The 27,480-nt window shown below is 62.3% G+C and overlaps 1 protein-coding gene across 1 annotated transcript; it reads right to left on the reverse strand.

Annotated features, from left to right (window-relative positions):
• Positions 1-6,741: 6,741 nt before the first annotated feature.
• SHISAL1 (shisa like 1) lies at positions 6,742-18,147 on the reverse strand (the record flags this gene model as incomplete). The annotated part of the gene is made up of 3 exons (XM_081115489.1): positions 6,742-7,060; positions 15,492-15,705; positions 18,084-18,147. 3 exons carry the CDS (start codon positions 18,145-18,147, stop codon positions 6,742-6,744), a joined length of 597 nt encoding a protein of 198 aa, XP_080971615.1.
• Positions 18,148-27,480: the final 9,333 nt, after the last annotated feature.

The raw sequence follows: 27,480 nt of genomic DNA on the forward strand, positions 1-27,480 counted from the left end.
GCCCAGGGGGCCCCGAGCCCTTATTCTTGCCACGCATGGGCTGCAGCGTCCAGCGACGGGCATGCCGGACGGAGTTCCAGGCCAAAGCCACCTGGCCCCGCACCCCTCCCCTGGGGAACAGGCGGGCTGTTCGGATAAGCGCCCCTCTCGGCCCCGGGCAAGGTTGGTTTCCATCATCCTGACAGCAGCGAAGCCCGCGTGGGGACACATTTGCTGCGCAACCAGCATCTATTCTTAGAAGCAAATATTTTAGCAGTTAAGGCTGGAGCGCGAATGATGGGGAGATAATGAAGGCAAGATGCCGTGTCCTCCTGGCCCACGAGGAGGGGAGGAATTCCTCCCGCCCCGCGGCGCCCGGGCTGCCAGCTGGCCTTGTAAGCCTCTGAACTACATGGTTTGGGGGACGTAACAGCCACCGCCCAGCCACGGTGCCCCTTCCCGGTGACCCCGCTTCCCCACGGTCCCCTGGCCGCAGCCCTGGGCGATGACACGGAACCCCTGTCCAATGGGAGAGAGGAGCAGCCTCCTTTCCTCGTGTGAGCCCGAGTCGCCAGGCCTTCCGGAAACAGCCCCTCTAACTGCTGGGCCAGCTGGCGCCTTGGTTTACACGAACCCGGCTGCAGTCACCCCGTTAGGAAATCTCCACTAAGTTCCACGCTGGCGCGCGGGGTGGGCAGTGGGGGTCTCCCCCGGCTGGGTGGGCAGGTGCGAGAGCAGGATGGCGCGTGTCCCTGGGAATAGGGGTGCCACGTGGCTGAGCCCCGACTCTGTGCCAGGCTCCTAACAGGACACTCCATCCTCTCCATCCACCTCCCCCCCACCCCACCTTTCACAGACAAGCAAACAGGCTTCAGAGGAGTGAATGACGGGCCCACGGTCACAGGGCCTGCGGATCTGGCTGGCGGGACCCAGGGCCCTGGCCTGGCTCCCCCCCCCACCCCCCCAGCCCAGATAGAGTGGCACCTGGGCTGGAAGGGGCTGGGACGGCCACGCTCAGTCTAGTTGATCCTGGAAGTGCATCTTCGAAGCGACTTTTCCAACACCTTCTCTAAGGTATATTCATTCGCCCGTGGCTGATACATTGATTTTTTCTTATCTTTTATTCTCAGCATTTACCCACACGATATGGCCAATGCTTGCTAAGTGCTTGGTGAAGACAGCGAATTCACAGCCGGCCCAGCTGCTTCCTCGCAATGGACAGTTTCTGAGGAGGAGAAGCAGGATGGAGCTGGAGGTCTGCAAAGGGGCTGACGCCGGCCGTGCCCACGGGGCCCGGGCAGGGGTGTGGCAGGGAGGTCTGACCACGCGTTCTGTCTCCCCTGCTCTCTTTGCTCAGAAGGACCCGGAGCTGCACAGGGTGGACAACCCTCCCTTCCAGAACCACCTTGCCCACTGTCCCGGCTACTGCTGCCCGCTGCCCGCTGCCCGCCTGTGTGTGTCCCTGGAACACTGGCTCCTGCTCTCACAGGGGCATGAAGCACGCGGGCTCCTCCACAGCGGGGTGCACACACCACAGCGGGCAGGCCTCTCACGGGGCTGAAGATGTGAGCGCTGGAGCCGGAATGGGCAGTTGGGTGGCTGGCGGCAAACATTTGACAACCAGTTCTCCAGCGGGAAACAAGCCCTAATCTGTAGCACTTGCTGCCCATTTCGCTGGTGTAAATGCTGCCACCGCGATGTCACTGGGCTGGGAGTCGGGAGGGGATGCGGGGCAGCCACCGCACCAGGCTTTCACCGCGCGGACACAATAGTTGTGCACACTCAGGCGCAGAGAGAGTGGCAAAGGTGGCAACATGCTGAGGAAGGGAAGGGTCTCCGTGTCTATTACTTGTGCGTTTATACAGTTTATTTAACTGTAAGTTGGTATCATTTCATTTTTGTCGGTGGCTGTGTTTAACAACGGGCTCCCCAAATTCCTGCAAATCCAGCCCGCAGGTCCTGGGGGCCGGGGCGAGGTGGCCCCCGCACCCCTCGAGTCCGCTCCTGGCCCCGTTTCCACGGGCATTGGGGAGCGTTTAACTCTCCAACCTGAGAAGCGAAGGCGTAACTCGAGTCGCAGTCCTCTCGGAAGGAGACGCGATGGAAAGTCCATTAAAAATGTATTAAGCAAACGGCGGGGGCGAGAGCTGTGCAGCCGAGAGGAACGCCGGGAGCCGGAGTCCGGGAAGTGCGCGGGGCTGTGCGGAAACGACTCGGTTCCCGCCTGTCTCAGGGGCACAGTGAGATGAATGGGCAGCGCACAGGAGAGGAGACACGGGAGTTACCAGATGGATGGGAAGGGGTGCGACAGTCAGAGGAAGCGCGATCACAGGGCGGTGCTGGCGGCAGAGCCATGAAGCTGCCCGCCCCTTGACTCAGTAATCCCCCACCTGGGATCTATCCAGGCAACCACTCGCCCAGGACACCCAGCCCAGCACAGGTGCTGGTGGCCGCCTTAGTGTGTCCCTGCAGATCGTGTGTCACCGTAACAAACCGGCAGCTGTATAGACACTTCCCTGGGGTGGGGGGTTGTGTCGTGGGGGGAGCTCGCCTAAAGCTGACAGGCGCCAGGCACAGGCACATGAGGACACGGTCACTCCACACGCCGTCACTGAGCGTACGGGGGGCGGGGGGGGGGGGGCGGGGAGCACAAGACAGACCCACCCCTCTCTCCGGTGCCTCGCAGAGAAGACAGCAGACCACAGAGCGAACGCAACTGCAGGCGGTGAGCACGTGAGGAAACCAGGGAATGGGGGAGTGGGCGGGGTGGGCGTGGGGGCTGTTGCTACTTTACAGCCTCGGCGGGAAGGCCCCTCTGATCTGCTGACACCCGGGCCGGCACCGCGGGGGCTGGAAGGAGGGAGCCGGAGCTGCTCTCAGCCTAGACTGCCCGTTTCCAGAAAACTCCTACTCACCCATGGAAACCCTTTTCAGGCGCTGACTGTTCCCTGGCCAGACGGTCCTCGGCCCAGGGAGATGAGGGACGTCTGCGGAGCCGTTCCCACCTGCCAGGTCTTCCCGCGTCTCCTCTCCTCTAACCAGACAGCACCTCCCGCCTCCTGCCCGCCCCGGGGGAGGGGTCGGCTCAGCCGCCTGCTGGAGGTCCTCTGGCTGCCAGCCCCAGGGGGGCGGCTTGAACCCCGGCTGCTCAGCCTCTGAGAGCCTTTGCACCTGCCCCTCTGCTCCTGCCTGTGAACAAACAGAGCTACGGGGCAGGCGGGGTGGTCCCAGGGCGGGTGCTCGGCTTCGGGGAAGACGAGGGGGGGCCACTGGGCGGCCCTGGCCTGGCCAGGGATGGGGGGTTTCAAGGCCGATAGCTGGAAACCCCCCTGTCCCGGACCCGGCGATGCTCTGAGAGGCGGAAGGGGGACCAGGGCAGGTGGGGGGCAGAGGCCTCCAGGTGGCCGAGCCAGGACACTGGGTCACTGAGGGACACCCGTCCATCATCTCCCTGGGACAGCAGCCAGCCAGGAGAGCAGTGGTCACAGGAGCGTCCTGGTCGTGCGGAAGCTCTCCAGGATGTGATGTTGAATTAAAAGCCCAGACACACGATTTATGTGCAGATGGAACAGCTGTAAGTGAAGGAAGGAGCCAACGGCACGAAGCTGGAGGGCGGGAGCTGCGCTCAGCTGAGGCCGCCTGTGTCTGCTCTCCTGGTCCTCGGTGAGCCAGGTACTTTGTGGTGAACAATTGGGCATAAGAAGAAGGAACGGTGACTGTTCCTTGGTGGACGGCTGCGGGGAGGAGGCAGCTAAGACGGGGAGAGAGTAATTAAGACGAGCGATCAGGACCTCTGAGCTGGGGCGCCAGGCGCCGGGCCCCTCCCGGCCTCTCTGGGCGCATCTTCCGGCCCCGCCCGCCGAACCCTGAACCTCTGGGGCGGGGAGGGGCTGAGATGCTGCAGGGCCTGCTCAGGTCAAAGGACTCTGGCGGGATTCAGACTCCGGGTGCCCGGGCTCCTTCTGCCAGGGTCTCCGTCACTCCGAGGTACAAGTGGGCACATCCACCGACACAGACCTGGGTCACCCCGGAAGCCACCGGGCCCTGCCTGTTTTTGGTTAATCCTCCCCTGAGGATATTTTTCCCCGTGGATTTTTAGAGCGAGTGGAAGGGAGGGAAGGAGAGAGAGAGAGAGAGAGAGAGAGAGAGAGAGAGAGAGAGAGAGAGAGACATCGATGTGACAGAGACATACCGATTGGTTTTCCTCCCGCATGTGCCCTGACCAGGCAGGGGATGGAGCCTGCGATGAGGACCGCGCCCTGGGCCAGAATGGAGCCTGCAAACCCTTCATTCCAGGCCGACCTCGAACACGGAGAACACTGGCCGGGCACCTGGTCCTTTCCTTTGGCCCCGGGGACGGGCGTGTCCTGGGCACCCAGCCCCGAAGGAAAGGGGGTCTCTGTCAGGTGAGGGGGGCCCTCGGGGCAGGGACAGAACAGAAAGGAGAGAAGGCTTTAACCTGGAGACTCTCTGGGGGGCACGTCTGCTAACTCCCCGGACTCCCTCGCTATTGGCGGGTGTCCCCCTGCAGAAAGCAGCCCCCGGCCTGGCCCACTGCCGGGGAGACAGGGGCCCGCGTTCCACCAGGAGGGGGGTTCTGGGGTGAACTCAGGCGCCCGCGGGAGGCACGGGTGAGTTCTGCAAAGAGCTGGAGGGTGTTCTCCACAAGGCGGGGGGCGGGGGGGGGGGCGGGGGGGCGAACAGCCGGGCCAAGGCCTGGTTCTTTCTTGGGCCTCATGAAATCTGCAAGGGTCATGTGACTTCAAGGGCCACGTGGTCTTTTCTCGTGCCCTGCTCCCTCTGTACAGGGAAATGGGGTACAGGGGTGGGGTGGGGTGGGGGGTGGGAGGCCTCCAGGAGCTGGACAAGCTGGGCTCACCCACATACCACGGAGCAGGACAGGACGGGAGGGAAGAGAGAGGCCGTGAGGCTGAAGAGGGAAGTGAGAGAGGGGGCCAGGATGCAGCGCTGTCGAGGGAGGCTCCTGAAGGGACACAGCGGGACAGAAGCCCGTCGCGGTGCCTGGTGAGCGTCCTGGCCTCGCCTTGGCCTTTCCCGGCCTGACTGTGAGGCTGTGACACGCTCGCTCTCGGTGGCCAACAGCCCAGCGTGTTGCTGCCTAAGGCCCACGTTTCAGACATGCCCTCCCCTGCCCCCCCCCCCCCCCGCCCCGGGGCCAGGCAGCAGGCCTCTCGTTGTCTGCAGCTTTGGGCCGGCTGTGCATCTTCCCGCCACCATCTCCGCGTCCCCGGGAGCCGGCAGGGGACCCCCACCCAGGGGCCCTGCTCCGCGGACATTTGTCAGACTTGGCTGAGCAAGGCCAGGACTTTGTCTCCTGCGTGATCGATGGGGCCATTATTGGATCAATAAGCACAAGCTGATTTAAGTCGCACCTTATTAATTATTTAAGTCACTCCTTATTGAAAGGTCGCTACCGGTTAACCACTTAAATGGTCACTACTAGCTTGGTGGCATCTCCTGTGAGGACGCAGCCCCGGTGAACTGAGTACCTAGTATGTGCCGGGCGCTTAACCCTGAGAACAAGCTCGGGGCAGAAGGGTGGGGAGGTTATGGGGGAAGTGACCTGCCTGAAGCTTCGGGCTGGGAAACGGCAGAGCTGGGCCTTGAACCCGGGTCGGGTTGCTTGGAAAACGTATGGACTTGGCAGTGACCACTGTGCTGTATGTTTTTGCGCCTCCATGTTTTTCACATTCTTAGTGATATTTTAGAAAGAGAGAAGAGAGAAACTCCGATCAGTTGCCTCCTGCATGCTCCCAGCCGGGGATCAAGCCCGCAACCCAGGACGCGCCCCGACCGGAATCAGACCAGCAACCTCCAGTGCCTGGGACGACGCCCCACCCCCGAGCCACGCCCGCTAGGGCTGCACCTCAATCTTGTACCCGAGGTTCAGCATGGTGATGTCCTGGGATACTGAGCCCACGGCTGCAGCTCAGCCCCCACCGAGCGTCGAACCCCTCACCCCACCCCTGAACTGGGGCACCTGCACGCAGCCTGGCTCCGGCCAGGGGCTGGCTCTGGCCAGCGGCGCGGTGGCTCCCTGCTCCAAAAGGCACAGACCTCCGCCCTCCTCCCAACCCTGCACTGCCCGGGACCCGGCGCTCACTCCCTACCTCCACCCGCTGGGCTGCACAGACACGAGAGTCGCAGTGGAGGTGATGGATGGGAACACACTGCTCAGCGGGATGGACAGGTGCTGCAGGGGCAGCCGCCCCACAACGCTGGTCCCTGGGACCCCCCTCCTGTTGGCTCCCTTCCCTCCTGCGCAGCCGCCTGCTCGGCCTGCCTCAGACGCCTTTCTGTGACTCAGCCTGTGCACCACGGAGCCCCCGATAGGCTCACAGTCCAACTTCATTCCGAGAAAACCGCCCCCCTGGCCCATCACAGACTGATCTGCTTCCTTCGGCCAGATGGTGAAACGTTGGAAAGCCACCCAATTTCCCCTTTTGCCTTGGCAGCCAGGAAGCTCACCACACCATTTAGCGCTCAGCAGCAATGACTCTCACACCAGCTCTCAGTGCGATAAACCTGCAAGCGATGCTTCTAAACTCCGTCTCCACCTCTCACGTGGACTCTCCTGCGCAGGCACACCTGGCCGCCATGGACAACCTCAACTCTTTCTTGGCAGATAATCAGGTAATTAATTGACAAGGCAAACAGGGTGGCAACAACGGTCTGGCATTTCCCAAGCTCGCTGGCCAAAGACAAGTGAGCCAGGGCAGCCTGGGACCCGATCGCAAGCACTCACCAGGCAGACGAACTCTGGAAGGTCACCAGCGGCGGGCTGTGGGGGTCTCCCTGCAGCGTGTGCACGGCCTGGGGGGCTGGTGGCAGGGGGCCGGGGGGAGGCGGGGGCTGCGGGGCCGGCTGCCCTGGCCGGGGCGGGGCAGGGTTCCCCCACCGCTGCGGGTCCTGTTTCATCCACCGTCCGTGGACGCCCCACCGCGTCAGGTAAACCTTGCAAATGTCGTAGTTCATCGCCGAGTAATACAGGAGATCCAGGACCAGCAGCGTCAGCACGAAGAAGCCGTAGATCCAGACGCCCAGGAGGGCGGTGTAGTTGCTGGGGAGAGACGGAGAGAGATGAGAGGGGAGCTGGCCGTCGCTCGGCCAGGTGATCGGCCGCGCTGGTGAGAGAACACGGCACGGGGCCATCTCGGGGTCCCAGAGCGGAGGGGCCGTGAGGCGTCCTGGCTCCTCTCCTTATGCCCACCCTCCACCTCCTCTCCACCACCGGCCCTGTCTGCCTCCTCCCAGATGCTGGTCCTCTGCCCCGGGCCCTGTCCCAGCCAGAACAGCCCCCCACACCCCAAGTCCTTAGCGGGGGGGAGAGGCACTGTGAAGCCTTCCACCAGGGTGTGGAAACCCGGGAGGCCGTCTGATTTTCCCTTTGGAAGGAATCCTCAGTTGCCATTTGGGGCTCCCAGGATGGGGTGGCCCCTGCCTTCACCCTCATGCCCCCACATGGGTGCCACTCACAGACCTGCCAGCGGTCTCTGTGGGTGCCCCTTGCTTGCCCACCCCAGGGCCTTGGCTCATGCCATCCCCGCCACCTGGGATACCAGCTCCTCCCCATCTTACTGGGCCCAGGGCAAGTGCAGGAAATCTGTTGTCTTAGGACAAACCGACCCAAGTTCCAGAGCTGTGCCCCCTGCCCCTCAGCACCCACACTGGGCCACCTCACACCCCCACGTGCCCTGGAACTCGCCGGGCACCCACCTGGGCCAGCCCCCTTCCAGCCTGCCCCAGGTCTCCCCGCTTCTCAGAAGCCCAGGAAACAGGGCATCCGCTCGGCCGCCCTCCCCACACTCCACGTCTCACGTCCCCCCCCCCCCCCCCCCCACCGCCCCATGCCCCACGCAGCAGCCACGGGTCCTGGCTGTTCCCTGGCACCTGCCCCTCAGACCCGCCCTCTATTCCCTCCTCACTTGGCCCCTGTCACCGGGCAACGCCAGACTGTGTTCTGCCCGGGGTCTTGGGGTCCCTCCATCATTTTTCTTATTTATTCACCAACAACCCCCTCCCCCCGCCCCAGGGCTGCTCCGCCCTCCAGACGCAGAATGACGGAGGGTGTTGGTTTGTTTTTCAGAAGGAAAGTGGCCCAGATGCTACTCTATTGTAGAAAGGCAGTTATCGCCTCAAAATTTTTTGTTTGTTTGGGTTTAAAAAAATATATGTATTTATTGATTTGAGAGAGAGAGGAAGGGAGGGAAGAGAGAGAAACATCAATGAGAGAGAAACACAGACCGCCTCCCGCAAGCCCCCTCCCGGGGATGGAGCCGGACGCCTCGGAGCCCGCGGCCAGGGCGGTGGGAGGTTTTCCGCTGCAGGAGCGCAGCCCCTCTGTGCAGCCTGGCTCCCCCTCACCGCGGAAGGCCCCGCTCGCTCCCACACGGCCTTTGCACGGGCTGTGCCTTCTGTCCCACCTCCTTCCTCCCCGGCCTGGCTCCTACCTTCTCTTTGAGACCAGACCTGCTGCTCCCCCTACAGGGGTGGGTCGGCCCCTCCTCCGGCCTCGAGCCCAGCCCCCACTGCCTGACTGTGGAGTCTGTCCCCCCGCCCAGGCCAGGCCAGTGTCCCTGTGCCCGGAGGGCCGGTGCCGGGCTTGCCGCTGCGGCTCGGCTGCTGTGCCGGGCAGAGCTGGCCAGGGCCGGGCTGTTTAAAGGAACCGATGTACCGGTCACCCAAATGCTGCCCCACCCGCTCCTGCCTCGGCCTCCGTCAGGGGGGTGTGCGCTGGTGGGCGACAGAGAGGAGGCCTCGTGGCCCCGCCCCCCACAGGGAGGGACCCACCCCGGCTCTCGCCAGAGGGGACCCTCCGTGCCCTGGTCCCCACAGCAGGTCCCTCTGGAGCCCAGGAGCCAGGAGGCCTGGCTCTGGTTCCTTGCTGGCCCGGCTTTGCTGTGTGGCCTGGGAGAATCCCTGCACGTCTCTGGGCCTGGAGATGATGGGACGCCCGTCCTGGGCTCCGTTTCCAGACTCGGATCTTCCCGGCTCGGTTCACACCCGGCCCAGCCTCGGCCTCGGCAGTGAGACGGGCTGCTCCCCTCTACCTCCTCCGGCCCCTGCAGGGGTGGGGCCCCGGCCAGGGATGCTCTGTGGCTCACGTGCCCTCAGCCCGGAATGCCTTCCTTCCCCTCACTGGTGGCCCCGGCTGGAGGGAGCGGCCTCTGCATGTGCGGGGCACAGCGTGGAGCGGGCACTGCCGGTGCTCGGGGCAGGGCCTCTGCTTGAGGACGGAGCAGCCAGGCAGCCTCTATCACAGCCGCCCTCCTGCGCCCCGCCTGCGCCCCCACCTCCATGAGGCCGGCACAGGTCCCAGGGCTGGTTCAGGCCGAAGTATGAACACCAGCAGCCTCATTTCACGGGGAAGCTCCATGCGCCTGGCACCTGGGTGTGGAATTCCTCCAGGGCACAAGCTATAGCCCTGGCCGCTGAGGCAGGTGTCCTGGGGTGGACATCCGAGGACAGAGGGGGCCTGCCGCCGCCCTGGCACCACTGCTCTGCCCAGCACCCTCTCCCAGCTGCCCATGGGCCCCCAGAGTTGCTCTCAGCATCAAGCTTTCCTCAGCGGTTCCCATGGCAGCAGCCCGGGGGCCGAGGGAGGCGAGCAGGGAGGGGAGGCAGGAGCAGCTGTTTGCAGACAGGCCCTGCAGAGAGGGAGTCTGTGACACCGGTGGGGGGCGGGCGGGGAGGGGCCAGGGGGGCGCTGGGCCATGCTGGGCCTGGAGCCTCCAGGACCGAGAAGCAGTGACAGGAATGAAAGCAGCCGCGGGTGGGCATTGCTCTGAAGGCTCACACATCTCAACACTCAGACCGTGAGGGGCGTTACGGCCATCGCCCCGCACCCCACTCCCGTGCCCCCTGACCCTCCCAGCTGCAGGCGGAGCACCAAGGCCAGAGCAGTCGCACCAGCCCGGCTCCAGCCCGGCTCCAGCCCGGCTCTGTGCGGCGTGAGCACACGCAGGCTCTCGCCCTCTCTGAGCCTCAGCCCCGGCGAGGTGGTCCTAGCGCAGTGATGGCGAACCTAGGACACGCGGGTCAGAGGGGACACGCGAACTCATTTTTTTGGTTGATTTTTCTTTGTTAAATGGCATTTAAATATACAAAATAAATATCAAAAATATAAATCTTTGTTTTACGACGGTTGCAAATACCAAAAAATTTCTATCTGTGGCACGGCACCAGAGTTAAGTTAGGGCTTTTCAAAATGCTCAGAAGGTTCGCCGTCACTGTCCCAGCGGAACCTCCTTTACAGGCAACAGCGCTACTCGGACGAATGGCGTTGGTGGGAGGCCCCTCACGCCACCCTAAGTGCTCGCAACTGTCCACTGTCTCCCGTCCCCACACCTGGGGGCGGATTCAGAGTAGGCGACATGGATTCCGGAAGGTTCTGTGCCTGACAGGGCTCGATGGGAGGGAGCCGCTCAGCGGCTGGACTGGAGCTTGGGGCGAGCTGGGTGGGGACGATAGGCCCGCAGGACCGCCCGGTGGGGGAGCCCGGAGCACCCGGTCCTCAGGTCCCAGGCCCAGCCGACTGCACTCGCTGGCCACCCCATGGCTGGAATGCCTCTGGGCCTGGGAAAGGACGGCTTTAGGGACGAGGTGACATGTGCAGACGGGGGAGTGACCACCCATCCACCTGCCCTCTGAGGGCTCTCTGTCGTCCTAGCCCCTCTCCCACGCGCCCACCCCATCTGCCCGGTGCAGGAACTCCCACGCACTGCAAACACCCCTCGCCATGCCACCTGTGCCAGACACCCCTGTCCCCAGGGCCGCTGACCGCAGACCCCTCCGGCTCATCACCCGTCACACCCGAGCCCAGCACAGACACTCCCACGCTTGGGCAGGGCCCTGGGGGGGCCGTTGCCCGCCTCCCGCCCGAGCCGGCCTGGGAGGCGCGTGCACACCGGACTGAGCACCAGGCCCCTAGGTGTGCCGGTGGCAGGCGCCTCGCCCGCAGTGGGCTGGACGGGCTGCTTCCCTCCCGCCCTGCCTCCCGCCAGCAGCCAGAGCCGAAACACACCCTCTGCTCCTCCAGGAACACAGCTAACTCCGCATCAGAGGCCCCTTTCCCGCCTCCAGGCCACCTCCTGGCCGATGGGGGGTCCTAGCTGCTAATGGACCCCACGCATCTTCAGAGAGTGCCGACCAGGTCAGGCTGCGCTGGTCCATCCAGGTGGGCAGCCAGCGGGCGCTGCCCTGTCTGCGATGTCAGAACCTCTGGCCTCTTGGCTGAGATCTGGTGCGTTCCCCGGCATCAGGCCAAGCCTGGCTCTCTAGATGCAACGGGGGTGGCAGAGCCAGTGGCCGGAGGCAGGGCCCCATGGCCCTCGGGGCTTGGCCGGAGCTGGGACAGGTGACCACACCAGCCTGGGCCCACCCTTCCTTCTCCCTCAGAGCAGCTGTGAGAATGAGCCACACACGCAGGTGTCTCACCTGGGAGATGACCAATCCAGAGGCGCAAAGGGCCGCACCGTCCAGAGGTGGCCTCTGCCTGGCCCCTCGCACACCCAGGGCCACCTGGACCTCCCAGCCTGCAGGCCCCGTCGCGCCCGGTTCACTGACCCACTCGGCCCTGTGTCCCACCCCACTGCTCATCTCGTTGCCCTCCGTGCCTCGTGCTCCACCTGGACACCAGGCCCTGGTCCGGCGCTGGGCTCGGGCCTTCTCCCCGGGGTCCCCGAGATGAGGCAGCGGGGTGGGGGCTTCCAGGGCCGGATCTGGACTCTGGACTGGTCATCTCGGGGTGAGCCTGCCCCCGCTCAGCAGGGCCCCATCTTGCCCAAGTCATCATGGCTTCTGCGGTGTCCTAGGCCCTTGTCCCATGCACTGTTCACGGACACAATCCCAGCCTAAAGCCCTCAGGGCTCCCATGCCCTCAGGCCCCCTTGCCACCCACTGGAGAAAGTCCAAGCGCCTGGCCCGGCTCGCCCCACTCCCTCCCAGACCCCACTGCCTGTCCCCATAGTCCCCCTCACCCTCTCCGCCTGGACATGCTCAGCCTCGGAGGCACTCCAGTGTGCATGGGGTCGGGCACACGCCTCCCTCTTGGGGCACGGGGGCCCTGGTGACAGGACGAGCGGGTGAGGAGTGGACTCACCACACCACAGGGCAGTGCACGCCACTGGGCTTCCATCCTCCGTGGTGAGGGAGGTAGTGGGGGGCTCGGTGGAGCACCAGGAAGGAGGAGTCCCTCCAGAGCGGAGGCCCTCCCCCTGGGGTGATCCTGCACCCACACTTGGCATCACCAGGAGACATGCTTGGTTGTCACATAGGGTGCGGCGGGCCCGGAATGTACAGGCAGCCCCCAGGGCGGGCTCAGCCCAGACGTCCATGCGGCTGCGGTGGGGATCCCCACCCTTGGCCTCTCCTGCTGAAACCCGCCTCCTCCAGACCTCAGCTGGCTCCTGGCCCCCCACTGACCGGCTGCCTCGATCAGGCAAGTTACTCAGCCTCTCCGAGCCTCCTCCTCGCTGCACGCTCCGCAATGCCGGCCGCACGTCAAGCTTAAGAACTGAGCTCAACTTCTGCCCTTGGCATTGCCCTTCCCCCGGGGGAAGGCTGCAGGTTTGTGGTCAGCTCTGCATGGGGCAGCCAGGGCCCCCTGCGCCGAGACGAGAAAGTGCTCCACGTGCAGCCCGCGTGAATGCGCGGATTACAGAGACCTGGGGGCTTTGCAGCGGATCCCAGGCCGGGTTGCCAGAACCTCGGAGCAGTCTGGCTGCCTGGCCAAGCGCCTGTCCTCTGTCTGGCGGGTGGCCGGCAACTGCAACACTTCGGGGTCCTCACCGCTATCCTGGCCGGGCCCTCTTCCCTCAGGGACTCAGCCGTTGGTCAGATTCCCGGCCTGATTCCAGCCCTAGGGACAGGCAGGCCTTGCTGAGTGACGTCACACACGGGATTATTCTAAGGCCTGAGCAGATGGGAAGGTATGCACCCTGCATTCGAGGAAGGAGGGTTGGGGGGCTGGCTACCGTGGGAGGAGGGGAGGATGGAAGAGCGTTAAATCTCCTGCCTGACCAAAGGGGACGGGCGGCTTCCCCGAGTAGGCATGGTGTGGTGGCAAAGCCTTCAGGCCCCAACAGCACACAGAGAGAGTGGGACTCACACCTCTCTCCCACCACTTCCCAATGGAGCCACTAATGTCTTCAAGGGTCCCTCAATGAACACTCCTTCCAAGTGGATGTTCCCTTACCATGAAAACATATATATCCACCCCGAGAATCAGCCTCAGAGTTATTAGGAAAATATGTGAAGCATCCCCATTAAACTGAGAAAGATGACAAAAATGCCTGACAATTTCAAAGACTGTTTTAGAGATACTCGCCAACACGACTGCGCAAGAAAAAAGAAGTGAGGCACCAAAATGGGCAAGCAGGAAACAGTTACCATTGTTTGTAAACGTCATAGTTAAACCTCAGAGAAAGAACTGGAAAAGTATTACACAGTCAAGGAACTTTAGTAAGGTGGCTGAGTATAAAGCTCACATATAGTAATCCTTAGGTCTTTTCATCGAAACAGCAGTCGCTTACAAGATGTCGTGGAAGTAAAGACCCCATTTATAATAGCATAAGAAGAAATATGTAGGAATAAATGCAAAAGATATATATATATATATATATATATATATATATATATATATATATAGTGTCCCAAAATTCACGTAAGATCTGAATTTTGCATGAGCATTAACAACAACAACAACAAAAAATAAAAGCCTAATTTTACTTGGTTTATTGAATCAGATTCTAATATCTGTTGCCCTTTGGTTTCAATCCCTTCAATTTGATAAGCATTACCAAGTACCAATTATGGCCCAGGAGCAGGGACAATGAAGACCAATGAAGACCATGGCTTTGTGTATGTGCCAGTAAAGCCGTGGAGGTCATTTATCCGATATGCTACTCTATACATAACCCTATACTGTATACTTTATGAATCAATAAAAAATTTACAATTTTTAATTATAAACCTGTGTTTTCTATCAAAATTACTTCTTGCATGAATTTTGAGACACCCTATATATATTATCTATATGAAGAAAATTCCAAAACACTATGAAAGAAAATTTGAACAAATGGGGAAACATACCATGTTCTTGGATAAGCATATTCAGCATCATGAAAAGTCAATTCTCCTTGAATTAATCTATGAATTCAATACAATCTCAGTAAAAAATACTAACTGAATTTTTTGGGGGGCGGTCAGGGGTACTACACAAGCTAATCCTAGAGTTCCCGTAACAAAAGAGCCATGGGAAGTAAACCAGGAAGACTTTAAAACGTATTAATGGGCCCTGGCTGGGTGGCTCAGTTGGTTGGAGCATCAGCCCGCACACCAAAAGGCTACGAGTTCAATTCCCGGTCAGGGCACATACCTACATTGCAGGTTCAAGTTCCAGTTGGAGTGTGTGCGGGAGGCAACCAGTCAATGTGTCTCTCTCACATCGATGTTTCTCTCTCTCTCTCTCTCTCTCTCTCTCTCTCTCTCTCTCTCTCTGTCCCTCCCTCCCTCCACTCTCTCTGAAAAGCAATGGAAAAAAATATCCTCTGGTGAGAATTAACAAAACAAACAGAAAAAAGATTTGAAGGCAAAAAAGTAAAACATAAAAGAAGTAAAAAAGAAAAATTTTAATAATCTCAGAGTAGAGAAAGCCTTTCTCAGTACAACATAAAACCCAGAAGACATAAAAAAAAGAAAACAAAATTAGATACAATTTGATTACATAACAATTAAAAATTAGTCAAGAAGAAAAAAAAAACATCACAAAGTCAGACACATTGAGAAAATATTTATAATGCATATTTCCTTCATATATAAAGAGTTCCTGTAAATAAATAAGAAGATGGCCAAAAATTCAATAAGAAAATGAGAAAGGACACAAACAGCTAGCTCACGGTAAAAGAAATACAAATGGCTCTCAAACATGTGCAGCGATGCTCAGCTTCACTCACAATAAGAGAAAGACATGCTGCTTCCATCGTATTCCCACCGCTGCTCGGCTGGGAACTCCTCCTCTTTCTTTACACTCATCATGGTCCCCTCCATCAGGTCTGGTGTGTTTTAATCACCTTACGCAAAGGGGCTTAATCTCTGGGTCAAGAGACCAATCAATATTTGTTGAACAAATAAGGAAGGAAGGAAGGAAGGAAGGAAGGAAGGAAGGAAGGAAGGAAGGACGGAGCTTGGGTCCTGTGGATTCCAGGCCCAAGTACTTGCGGCCTAAAAGCCTTCCACCTACTTGCCTTCATTTAATTTGCAGCAGACCTGAGAGGTAGGCATGATGTGCCCATTTCTCAGATGGAAACGCTAAAGCTCAGAGGATAGAACAGGCCAGAAAACTGGGTCTCCTGAACTCTCCCAGGCTCCTTCCAGGCCCGGCCATCCTGGCAATGGCGACCCAACAGCCACCCGAGGGGATGGGGTGTTTGGTCCGCATCCTGCCTTGTCGGGGGGCGGGGGGCCCCAGGCAGGGCGCGCGTGGCACTTACTTGTGCGCGTAGCCCTCGGAGCCGGCTGTGAGGTTCGCCTGCATCACCGCCTGGAACTCCGTCTCGTTGCAGCAGTATTTAAACACCGTGTTGTTATGGTGACAGCAGAGGATGAAGGTCTTGTTGTCCGAGAGCCGGGGGCAGTGGAAGCCAAAGTGGTAGTGGCCTTTGTGGTCCGTGTACGGCTCACAGACCCGGAAGTGCGCGGACAGGACTGGAAAACAGAATCGCCAGGCTCGGGGGGGTCCCCGCCAAGGCCTGAGCACCAGGGGCGGGGCCTGGTGGGTCTGTCCGAGGGGGTCCGGGCAAGCCTCCCCTCCGGCAGGAAGGCCCCGCTCCCTCCACGACAGCCCTGCTCACACTGTGTCCCCAGACCAGGGCTCCCGTGAGCGGGGCCACATCTGAAGCCCCCTGGGCCCTCTCCGGCCGCTCCGCACGCAGCAGGCACTGGAGGAGGAAACCTTAACACGGTAAGCGCCAGCCTGCATTGTCCTCCGGGAGGAAAGCGCAGTGCCAGTCACCTGACTGACTGGGCGCCTCATGTGCTAACTGTGGCCTCACCGGCTCTCTCTCATTTAAGCCACCTGCTGCTCCGTCAGGTGGGTCTGCGATCCCACTCGACAGATGCAGAAACTGAGGTCAGAGGCTACAGTGACCCGCCTGAGCTGGGGGTGGTGGTGCCGTGGAAGCCACCCAGGCCTGCCCCGGCCGAGCCCTCTCCACGCCTCCGCTCTGCTGCAGTGAGGTCTGGGGGACCTGCTCACAGGCCCAGGTGGCCTGAGGGGCGAGGAGCATGCGGGCAAGAACAGTCCCCCTTGTAGAGAAAGGGCACCTCCTTCGCACCTGGGTCTCTACCAAAGCAGTGCCCTCCACCTGAAGGTCCCCAGGAGCCTGGCCCGTGCCCCTGCGCCCCTGCCCCCAGTGCCAGCTGCCCCAGCCTAGGAGGGGGCCCCGTTGCCAGCCACACCCTGGAGATACACAGGGGAGGAGGCCTGAGCAGACACAACGGGAAAACCCGGGAGCGCTGTCCGGCTTGGTATCTTCATACCCGGGGTGACTGGATCTAACTTGTACCCTGAGAAGAGCCCCTGTTGGCTGAATGCATCTCTCCAAGCACCCAGGCCTGCTCTGGGCGACAGCCCCTCCAGAGCCGTCTCCCTAGGCGGCTGAGCCTGCAGCCCACACAGCTCCGGAGGTCCCGGCCAGGGGTCCCTGCTGGGCGCGCTGGCCCGTGGGCGGCCGGGGCAGCCTTGTGAGGTCTGGGCCCCGCCCCACGTCCAGCACCCTCTTATGCGGAGACGGGCAGGGCCACTGCGGGAGGGGTCCCAGGTCTCAGGAGTCAGGGGGCTCCAGGCCCCCTCTCAGCCTCCGCCCTGGGGTGCAGGGGTCACTGGGTGGGCCAGGAGGACGCACCTTCTTCTTTAACCCGTGGGCTCCCACTGCACAGGGGGAAACTCAGGCTCAGAGCAGGCCTCAAAGTTTGCATCTGCTAAGGACTCGGAAATGCAGGCTCTGGGGGCGGGCCCTCGGCTGCCTCCTGAATCAGGCGCTGGGCGGGGGAGGGGTGAGCAGCCCTGCAGGAGATGCTGACGGGGTTGGGTGTGGGAGCCCTGGCCTAGGGGATGCCATGCCACGGGGGCGGGGGGGGGGGCAGGTGAGCAGGGGGCATGGGGGGAACCAAGACAGAGACAGAGGGTGAGACAGAGAGAGATGGAGAGACAGCAGAGACACAGAGAGAGATGGAGAGACAGCAGAGAGAGAGACAGAGAGAGAGATGGAGAGACAGCAGAGAGAGAGAGAGAGAGAGAGAGAGAGAGAGAGAGAGAGAGATGGAGAGACAGCAGAGAAAGAGAGAGACAGCAGAGACACAGAGAGAGATGGAGAGACAGCAGAGAGAGAGAGAGATGGAGAGACAGTAGAGAGAGAGAGAGAGAGAGAGAGACAGAGAAAGAGAAAGAGAGAGATAGAGAGACAGAGAGAGAGAGACAGAGAGAGAGAGATGGAGAGACAGCAGAGAGAGAGAGAGTCGGCGCCTGGCTCAGGTCGGGGTTCGGTCGGGCCGCTGAGGGGCCAGCCTTGCTGGGGGTCAGGGCGCTTCTGGGGTCAGCACTCTGTCTGGAAGCTGAGGCCCGGGTCCCTCCCACCCTGGAAACAGGAGGGAGAGCCCACCTGCCACCCAGGAGGCCGGGCACCGGGGTGGGGCCGGGGTCACCTGCCGGGGTTCAGAGGCCTGCCCCTCACTAGCTGTGCTGTCTCGGCCAGCCAGTGCCCCCTCCAGGCCTGTGTCCTCTCTGCCCAATGGGGTGCCTACCACCTCCCCTCGCTTGGACCTGCAGGGGTGAGGAGCGGAGAGAATCCTCGGAAGGCCTCTCCCAGGCCCCTGGCAGCCACCGTGACCCCCGCGCCCGAGAGAACGTCTCGCCGAGCGCCAGGGCAGGCGTGTGCGGCGAGGCACCAAGCAGCAGCTCCTCACCGGGGGGTGTCCATGGGCACCCTAGTCAGCACCCGGAACCCCGGCTGGGCTGGCCATGGGCCCAGAAAGGACTCCTGCCCCCCAGGCCTCCCCCTCCCCCGGAGCACCCCGGGCGCTACCTGCCGGAACCAGCAGCGAGAGGACGGTGAGCACGTTCAGGGACCGCTGGCCACAACTGGTCATCGTTTGGCTTGCATGGGGCCGTCCGGAGCTGCCTGCGGGCGAGAGCGGAGAGGCTGTGTGGGCGCGGGCACCGGCGCGGCCCACAGCGGGGGACGTGGCGCGGGCAGGGGAGCGCGTCTGCGGGCGCGGTGGCTGGGCCGTGCAGGATGGAAACGCGCCATCCAATTTCCTTTCTGGGATGAATGACCTTCCCCCACCAGTCAACTGTCACCTCCTTTTCTTTTCACAGAAAGGAGACCTAATCAAAGGCGGGCTCAGGTGGCGGAAATAACCGTGGGGCGGGCGAGGCAGCGGGCGGGCAGGCGGACGCGGGGATGGGGCTGGCGGCCCGGGAATGGAGGACCCTGGCCTCCTGCCGTGTCTCGAACCGTGACTTCCAGGAACCCGGCCACAGTGTGCACCAGGCGGGCCCTGCCCATCCCGGCACCAGGGACACAGCAGTGAACGAAACAGATGCATTAGACGGATTGGGCAGTGAACAGAGGCAGTCCCTGCCCGGCCGGCACTGTCCCGACAGCACCGAAACGGGTCAGCATTTAAAAGGCTCCGAGGGGACACACCCTGAGGACGAGAACAGATCCCTGTCCACGGTGTTCACAGAAGCACAAGCCACAGGAGCCCAAAGGGGCAAACAACCCAGGTGTCCGTGGACAGGCGACTGGAAAAGCCACAGTGTGGTCCACCCGGACCACGGCCTAGGTTTCAGCCACAAAAGGAAGGAAATGCTGGCATTGCCACACGGGGAGCCTCGAGGACACTGCGCTGAGCGAAAGAGCCCGTCAGCGAGGGACACATTCCGTGCGATTCCACTTACATGAGGTCCCTGGAGGAGTCGAATTCATAGACAGAGTCGCTGGTGGCCACCAGGGGCTGGGGGAGGAGGGGTGGGGTTGCTGTTTAATGAACAGCTTCCGTCGGGGAAGAGGCAAAAGTTCTAGAGACGATGGCGGTGGAGGCTGCACAGCAAAGCGAAGGTACTCGCTGCCGCCGAGCTGTGCACCGAAAGGGGCTGACGTGGAAAATGTTACGTTATGTGTATTTTATCGCAATAAAAAGGCTAGGAGGGGAATAAAGCAAGGTCTGTGTGCGTGTGCGTGTGCGTGTGCGTGTGTGTGTGTGTGTAGAGTGCTGACGTGGGGGCTGTTAGGGTGGTCTGGGCGGCCTCGCTGGGGAGGTGACAGCTGAGCAGACATGAGCGAGGCCGGAACCCGCGGTGTGGCTCAGGAGGAGCGCTGCGGGCCAGGTCGCAGCCAGTGCAAAGGCCCTGAGGTGGGAGCGCAGGGAGGCCAGTGCAGCCAGTGGGGGTGGGCAGGGGGAGAGGAGGAGAGGCGGGAGGGGATGCATCTTTATAGCACCTACTCTGTGATGGACTCTGGGCCAAATGGGGCCCTAGTGGCACCCCATTATGGTGTATGTATTGCGTCCCCCCAAGTTCATGTGGAAGCCCTAACCCCAGGAACTCAGAATGGGCCCTTATTGGGAATTAGGGCTGAGGCAGATGCAATTAAGATGAGGTCACAGCAGAGAGGATGGGCCCCACCCACCATGACCGGCTCCTCATAGAGACGCGTGCACAGGGAGGACCCAGGTGAAGATGGAGGCGGAGATGGGGTGACGAGCCCACACGCCAGCAAACCCCAAGAGTCACCCCCAAGCTCCCAGAAGCCAGGGCGAGGCCTGGATAGTAGCCCTGAGAGCTCCCACCAGAGCCAGCCCTGGGACTCCGTGACCTCGGGCTCCGGCCTGCAGGCTGTGAGCACCTGCTTCTGTGTGCGAGCGGAGCCCCGGTCCAGCAGCCCCAGGGAGGGAGCAGGGTGCTCGCCGCTCACCTGGGAGCAGGATGTGATGTGAGGGGTGGACCCCTGCAGGGCCGGCTGCACCCGCCTGGGTGGAGACCAGACGGGCCCCCTGACAGACTGTCCCCCATCTGCTCAGTGGGTTCCTGTGGGCGCCCTGCCCCCTCCATCCTGGTTCTGATGTCAGTGCCACCCTGTCCCTGCCTTGGTGAGGCCCTCCAGCCCCCCGGGTGGCCCCAGAGATGGGCCCTCGTGGTGAGGTTTGCTCTGGGAGAGGAGGCTGAGCAGGGCCACACGCAGCCCCCAGGAGCGGCCCCTCTGGCTGCTCAGACTGTTCGGCCCCGGCCTGGGCTGCAGGGGCCGCCAATCAGCTGGCTTGTCCTCACTCAAAAGCTGGCAGCCTGGCAGGGAGAACAGGGACAGGAGCCAGGCGCAGGCAGCTCAGGGTCCTGGCAGCAGAACAGAGAGCCACGGGACAGCCCAGAAGCTGGAGACCTCGGGGCAAGGAGCCCGGCCCAGCCTCAAGGCCCAGCGCAGGAGGCGCAGCGTCCAACCTGGCCCTGCCCTCGGGCCCTTGGTCTTCTCACCAGCAGCACGGGCAGTGGGCAGTGGGTGGCACAGGGGTGCCAGGAGCCCTTCTGAGGTGTGAGCCAGAACAGAAGAGGGGGTGACAGACCCAAGTCTGAAATACTGAGCCATGATGAGTACTCCCGGTGAGTGCTCCTGGGGGAGGGCCTTCCTGTCTCTCCACAGGCCTCTCCTCTCTGCTCTCCTCTCCTCCACCCGCACCTGCGCCTGCCCCGCACCCCACACCCCGCACGGAGCCTGCTCTGCCCCGCGGGCTGTAAGCTGCTTAATTGCTCTGAGCCTGGGTGTCCTCCTGGCCTCCCTCAGGGCCCTGGGGAAGAGGAAGGAGATTAAAGCATTTGAAAGTGCTTAGGAAAGGATTTCCACTGGGGAACCTGGGGATCCGCCCTGGACAATGCACTGTGGGGGGGCAGGGAAGGTGAGTCCTCAAGGATGACACCCCCCCCCATGTTGGCCCCATCTACAGATGGGGAGGCCCAGGTCCCTCTGGCCCCTGTCGGGGGAGGCTGCCCCAGTTTTGGAGCTGAGGCTCCGATCTGAGAGCCGGTGGGAAGAGGAGTCCACCTCTGCCACGTGCCCAGCCCTGTCTCCTGCTGCTCCCCCTCCCACCAAGACCTGCATATACTGGGGGAGGCTGTCACTCACACCTGGGGTGCCCACCCTGGTTCCTGTGAGTAAATCCTGTACCAACCACTTCAGAAGCTGCTCTAGTGCCCCCTCCTCCGGGAAGACTGCCTGGATTCCATCAGCTGGAAGGAGATCATCTCCATTGAGGCCTATCGTATGCCACCTCTTCTTTCATTAATGTGTTAATTCACTAATTCATTCATTGATTCTCTCGACATCTACTCGCTGACCACTGACTGTTGAAGGGACCTGAGAGGGAGGGAGCCACTGCCCTAAGGGGCACTGTGCAAGGACGCCCACCAGCCACGCCTTGGCCCCCATGCCCTACTCTATCCGCCCCGAAGGGGCCTGCACACCACAGGCATTCCCCGCCACCACAGGCTGTGTCCGTCCCGTCCAGCACGCGCACACTCCCTGTGGTCTGCTGTCTCCTTGGCCACTCCTAAGGCTGCTGGACAAGGTCCAGGTGGGGAGTCTCTGGGTTGGGCTCAGAGAGGTGAAGTGACTTGCCCAAGGTCACACAGCCACTCAGCAACTCAGACAGGAGGCCAACCCAGCCTCCCAATGTACCCCCCTCGCAGCACTGCGAGGCCCGCCAGAAAGCACGTGTACACAGACAGATTAGACTTATCATCCAGCTTCTATTTCCTTGCAAATTGGGAAACTGCCCACAATAAAACTCAAATAGCCGGGGGCCATTCTGGTGAGCGGGACTCTCCTGAGCTCGGACGGCATCCGCAATCACGCGTCGGGCAGGCATCTCGGCGCTGCCCCCGGTCAGCCGGGGACTGTGTTCCCATATTTGAGGATTATTTTTAAACATCGAATCTGGTGAGGCCGAGAGGAGAGGAAGGAGGGCATATGAAGGGAGACAGAGCCGCGGAAGATGAATTAAATCCCAGCGGGAACGCAGATCTGTGTTGGTCAGGCAGGAGAGGTAGGGGAGGGGTGCAGGGAGAGGAGGCAGGCGAGGCAGGGGCGGGGGGGGGGGGGCAGGGCCACTGTGTGTGCAGGAGGGGCTGCCGTGGACACTCAGACCTGCCACGGGCCCTGCCCTAAAGCCTGGAGATCCTTGCGTCCGGCCCACCCCTTCTCGGCCCACCATGCCTCCCCCGGGGGCTGGCCACATGCGTCACCTCTTGCCTGGACCAAGTCAAGGGCAGCCCTGCCTAGCGGCTGGGCCCTGGGCGTGGGCCACACTGTCGGCCATGTCCTAGCTCCGCCTTTTGTAGCCGCACCCTGTGTGCCTGGGACGAGCCTCCTCAGCGTCCTAGGCCCTGGAACGGGGACGGGAATCGTCTCTAATTCACGGTGACGACCGAATGGAGGGACGCATACAAGCCCTGGGGCCGGGCCGGCGCGCAGGGGGTGCTCCCAACGCCGTGGTGAGTGCCCGCCGTCTCTGCCCAAGCCTCGCCCACCATCCAAGTCCCAGGGGACCCCAGCGCCAGCTTTCTGACCACCCACCTGCCGCTAGGAGTTCCGGTGGCTCTGAGTTCGCTCACTCCTGAGGCCCCCGCCCCGTGTGGCCCTGGCCCCGGCTGCCACCTGTTCGTCTCTCTGCTCCTCCAGGTCAGCCGTCCGGGACCGGCCTCTCCTCTGGGCCTTTGCACCTGCTGCGCCACCTGCGTGGGCCCCCCTCCCCCTCCCCCTCCTGCCTGGCCGTCCTTCTCATTAGTACCAGGACGCACACTGTGAGTCAGTCGTTGAACAAGGGCAGGGCCTGGGGCCTCACCAACAGGCCTGCGGGCAGCGGGTGCCAACGGACAGGTGGCGAAACCACCACTGGGAGACAGCAGCCCAGGCCGGAGCGCCACCTGGGCGGGGGCGCGGGGGGTGAGCAGAGCCCCCTGGCTCCTGCCACCAGCTGCACTGTCGCCTCCCCAGGTGCAGGAGGGGGTGAGGGGCAGAGGCAGCACTCAGACTGTGTACCCCACGCCTGTGCCCCGTCTACACTGACTGATGAGCGTGTCCATACCCAGCAGCACACATGCACACGCGTGTGAGCGCACATGGCATCCGGGGTGAGGTTTAGCCTCCGGCAGCTTCCCCAGTTCCCTGGCGGTGCCGACCTCATCCGGAGCCTGCGGGCGTCTGTTTCCGGACGACCTCCACGTGCAGGTGATAAAACCTCCCTCCGAAACGCGGCGTCCGGGAATGAACAGTTTGGGAGGCATGACAGCCGCGTGAGGCAAGAGCAGAGCGTGTCCTCCTGACCCCACGTGCCGCGGGGGGAGCGGCGGGCGGCAGGGAGAGAGGACGGTGGCCGCGCGCAGGCACGGGGGACGGTCACAGGCGGAGAGCGACACGTTCACGGGCAGCGGGGCTCTGGGCTGCACGGCCAGCAGCACCGGCCACCGTGACCCGAGGCCGTGGCGCCAGCCCTGTGGCGGCCCCTTCCCCACATCCTCTCAGTGAGCATCGTGCAGGCCTGAGGTGCATGCTGCTCCCATCTCCACGGCCTGCCTCTCTCCATGCAGACCTGCCAGCCGCGCCTGGCCCTCCCCGCGTCCTCGAGCTCCTCGGGGCTTCCCTGAACTGCTCCCGCACCTCCACCCAGCCCCACCTGAAGGGGAGGCTTTCAAAATACAAGCTCACACGTCAGCCCCTGTGAGAACCCTCCGAGGGCCTCCCACAAGGCATCAGGGTGAAGACCAGACTCCCGCCAGGGTCCCGGCTGGGCAAGCTACTTCACTGGCCTCAGCTTCCCCACCTGCAAAATGGGCACCAGGCCCCACCTGGCAGGGGTGCTGGAGGAAGACGGAAAGCACCGGAAGTGCTAGCAGGGCTCGGGACGCAGCCAGCCGGTGCTCCGGAGCGGCTCTCCTCTGCAGCCCCGCTGCCGACGGTGTAGGGACCTGAGAGACCCCCCGCGCCCCTTGGCGAAGGAAGGGACTTGAGCACCAGGCCTGCAGGGGCTTGAGCCTCTGCTCCGCCTGCTGCTAACTGCCCCCCGCCCGGTACAAGCTCCTCCAGGGGCTGCCTCTGTGCCGCCGTGTCCCCCTCTCCAGGCTCTGCACACAGTAGGTGCTGAATAAATGTTTGCTGCCCAAAGAGCAGGCACTCCACCCACACTCCCTGGCCTGGGTGCCAGGTTCACTTTGTTGCAAAGAGCACGTTTTCAGACCCCGGCCTCGGGGAACCCCTGATTTTCCTGCCGCGGCCGCGAGTGACCTTGGGCACCAGCCTCGTGGCGGAAGTGCTCCCTTTAGCCAGCGAACCCCACCTCCCGGGCTCTGGTGGGAGGCTCAGGGTCCTGGGCCCCACCCTGACCCCGGCAGGGGGTCATCGGCACGGGTGTTAGAATTGGGGCAGCCGGCAGGTTACCACCAACTTTCTCCCTGACGGGGTCTTGGTCCCTCAGCGACACCCCCACTGCCCCCTGCCCACAGGCTGGGATCTGGGTTCAAGTTCTAACCTCGGCTGGTTTCCATGGCTCCCTTCCTTGAGCCCTCGCCCTGGGCCAGCTCTGCTTCAGCAAGTCCTCTGGGTCCATTATTTTCTTGAATCTCTGAGGTGGGCACTGCATTCACCCCACTTCCCAGGTGAGGAAACCAAGGCCCGGGGAGAAGACAGGCCTGCCCCGGGCACACAGCCGAAGGAAGCTGAGCTGGAAATCCCCGCCCTGCAGAGGTCTGTGTGGGAGGAGGGGCTCCTGCACCAGCCGGCTCTCCCCCCACCCACCCCCTCCCTGCCCCGCCCCGTGAAGGGAGGGCTCAGCCGAGACCACCACAGGCCCTCGGCAACTCAGCTACCCTCGGCCTGGCTCTGTTCTCCCGAATTACTTGGCTGCAGCACGGAGATAAAACAGCCCTGGAAATCCCAGCGGCACTTTCTCCCACTGGAGAAGCACAGAAACGCCACATGAAGAATGAATCACTGTGCGTGTCAGCAGACAGGGGACCGACGCGCACACAGGCCTGTCAGCCTCCGGCTCCTTCCCATGGGAGGGACCCTGGCCCGGATCCTCCCTCCCGGGGGAATGCTGAGCCCTGGTTTCCCATCTGTAAATGGGGAAAACACACCCACCTCGAAGAGGAGCTGGCAGGGATCAAGGAGGTGATGGAGGCATTCACTCATTCACTCATTCACTCATTCATTCATTCCACACTGACTGTGCGGCGGGGTGGCCCTGGGTCAGGAACCTCACACTCTGTGGGCTGAACAGACTGTCCCACCCCCAGGAAGCCAGCCTGACACCCACATGCAGTGACCCGGGCATCCTGGTCTGGTTGAGGGGCCCCGAGGGAGCTGAGAGCTGACAGGTAAGCAGGCCTCATCCAGATCGGGTGAGTGTGGGCTGAGGAGAGCACCCCCCGTGAGCCCAGCACCTCAGAGGCCGAGGGGGCCAGTGCATCGGGAGATGAGGCCACTCCTGGCCCCTGGCACCCCACGAGTCATGAGGACCCCCCTAGCTCAGGTGGTGGCCCTCTTAGTGAGGAAGGGCGGGAAGCAGAGCAAAGGAGGAGGGAAGTGATGTGGGGAGGGATGAGCCATTGAGCACCTACTGTGTGCTCACTTCTGAGCATTCTTGGGCCTGCTTGAGAGGGAGGGGAGGGGGGAAGGGAGTGGCTAGCAAGCTCAGCAGCCAGCCATGACCCCCCCCCCCCCTTTGCCTTGGGATGCGAAGGCCACGGGAAGCTGGGCGGGAGGGGATGGGAAAGTGCGCTGTGTCCAAGCAGTGGTCACTGGGGCGGGCGGGGCAGGCCAGGCGGGGGAACTGGGAAAGGACTGGAAGGGAGGACGGGATGGGGGAGGGAAGCAGACTCAGAGGCCGGTTGCCCGGTTGCCCGGCTGCAGGGCGCCTGCGGGTTTGAGAAGCCCTGGCTGGGGCGGCGCAGCGGGCAGGCAGCAGGTTCTGGGGGCACCAGCAGGCCTGCGGGTCCTCCTGGTCTCATGGGGGGCTGGGTGCGGAGGAGCAGGGGGAGGGAGCCAGCCGAGTCCTAGCAAACCAGGCACCAGCCCCTAACGGCGGCCGCTGCTGTGGTGAGACACTTGTCAGCGGTGATTAAGCAGAGCTGCCTGCAGGCCCGTCCACGTCGCACAGGCACCCGGCGGCGGAGGCCATGGCGGCACCGCCCTGCCCCCCCGCCCCCCTGCACCGCTCACCCTCCCCAGACCCGGCTCCACTCCGGGGGTAACCAGCTCCCACCCACACTCTGCACCTGGCACCGAAGCCGCTGAGTGGGAGGTGAGCCAGCAACTGCCGAGAGCCAGGACGGGCCGGACACACGTCTGAACCGTGCCAGCTGCCCCGCTGGTGGCCACAGGGGCCGCGGTGCCAGACCCGGCCTTCCCGGCGCTCCCGGCGGCCATGGCCGGACAGCAAGGGAAGCGGGGGCAGGAAGTGAGCTTGCAAACCCTCACTCACCCCCCCAGCTCTCGGGCCAAGACCTGAACACACAACAGCCTCATTCAGCTCATCTCCACCTCTGAGGCCCTGGCACCCCAAATTTGTTGCACCCCTGTCTGAGCTCCTCAGCCACCCTCAGCCTGCGGTCCCCCCTTGGCTTTGCTGCCTCCCTCTGCTGGCCCTGCCCAGGACCAGTCTCCAAGGAGGAGGGAGGGGTGAGCTGCTGGGTGGGTGAGGGGCGGGCCAGGAGGGGGGAGACCTGCCACGCACGCCCTTCGGAGGCACCCCCAGTCCTCAGGCCTGTCCCGGAGCATGTAGATCAGCGGTTCTCAACCTGTGTGTCGCGACCCCTTTGGGGGTCGAACGACCCTTTCAAAGGGGTCGCCTAAGACCATCAGAAAACACATATATAATCACATATTGTTTTTGTGATTAATCACTATGCTTTAATGATGTTCAATCTGTAACAATGAAATTGGGGGGTCCCCACAACATGAGGAGCTGGATTACAGGGTCGCGGCGTTAGGAAGGTTGAGAACCGCTGGCATAGGTGCAGAGGGAAGCCCAGCCCTCAGGCCGAGGTCACTGTCAGTCAGGGGAGAGCTGGGCACTGGGAGGACAAGCCCCTCCCACTTAGGTCCTCCGTGGGCCGACTGTGACCCCTAACCCTTCACATCAGCTTCCTGCTTTTCGAAAATGAACATGGCTTACAACGGGGAGAAACTGCTACATTTACAGCAAAGGCTGACATCGAGGTAAACAGTATTTCAGTCTAATCAGTGCGCTGTAGGGAATGCTGGCTCCATTTCCTGGGGAGCGGAGGCAACATTACAGAGCATTCACCACAGAGCCCGGGGGCGGCGGGGCAGGGGGGGGGGGGACACGGAGGGCCACAGCCGGGCTGGACAGAGGGCCGAGTGCAGGCTGGCTGGGGAGCGGACGCAGTTGCCCTATGACCCTGGGCCTGTG

This window comes from Myotis nattereri (genome assembly GCF_964212035.1).
Source record: "Myotis nattereri genome assembly, contig: HAP1_SCAFFOLD_119, whole genome shotgun sequence".
Lineage (NCBI taxonomy): Eukaryota > Metazoa > Chordata > Mammalia > Chiroptera > Vespertilionidae > Myotis > Myotis nattereri.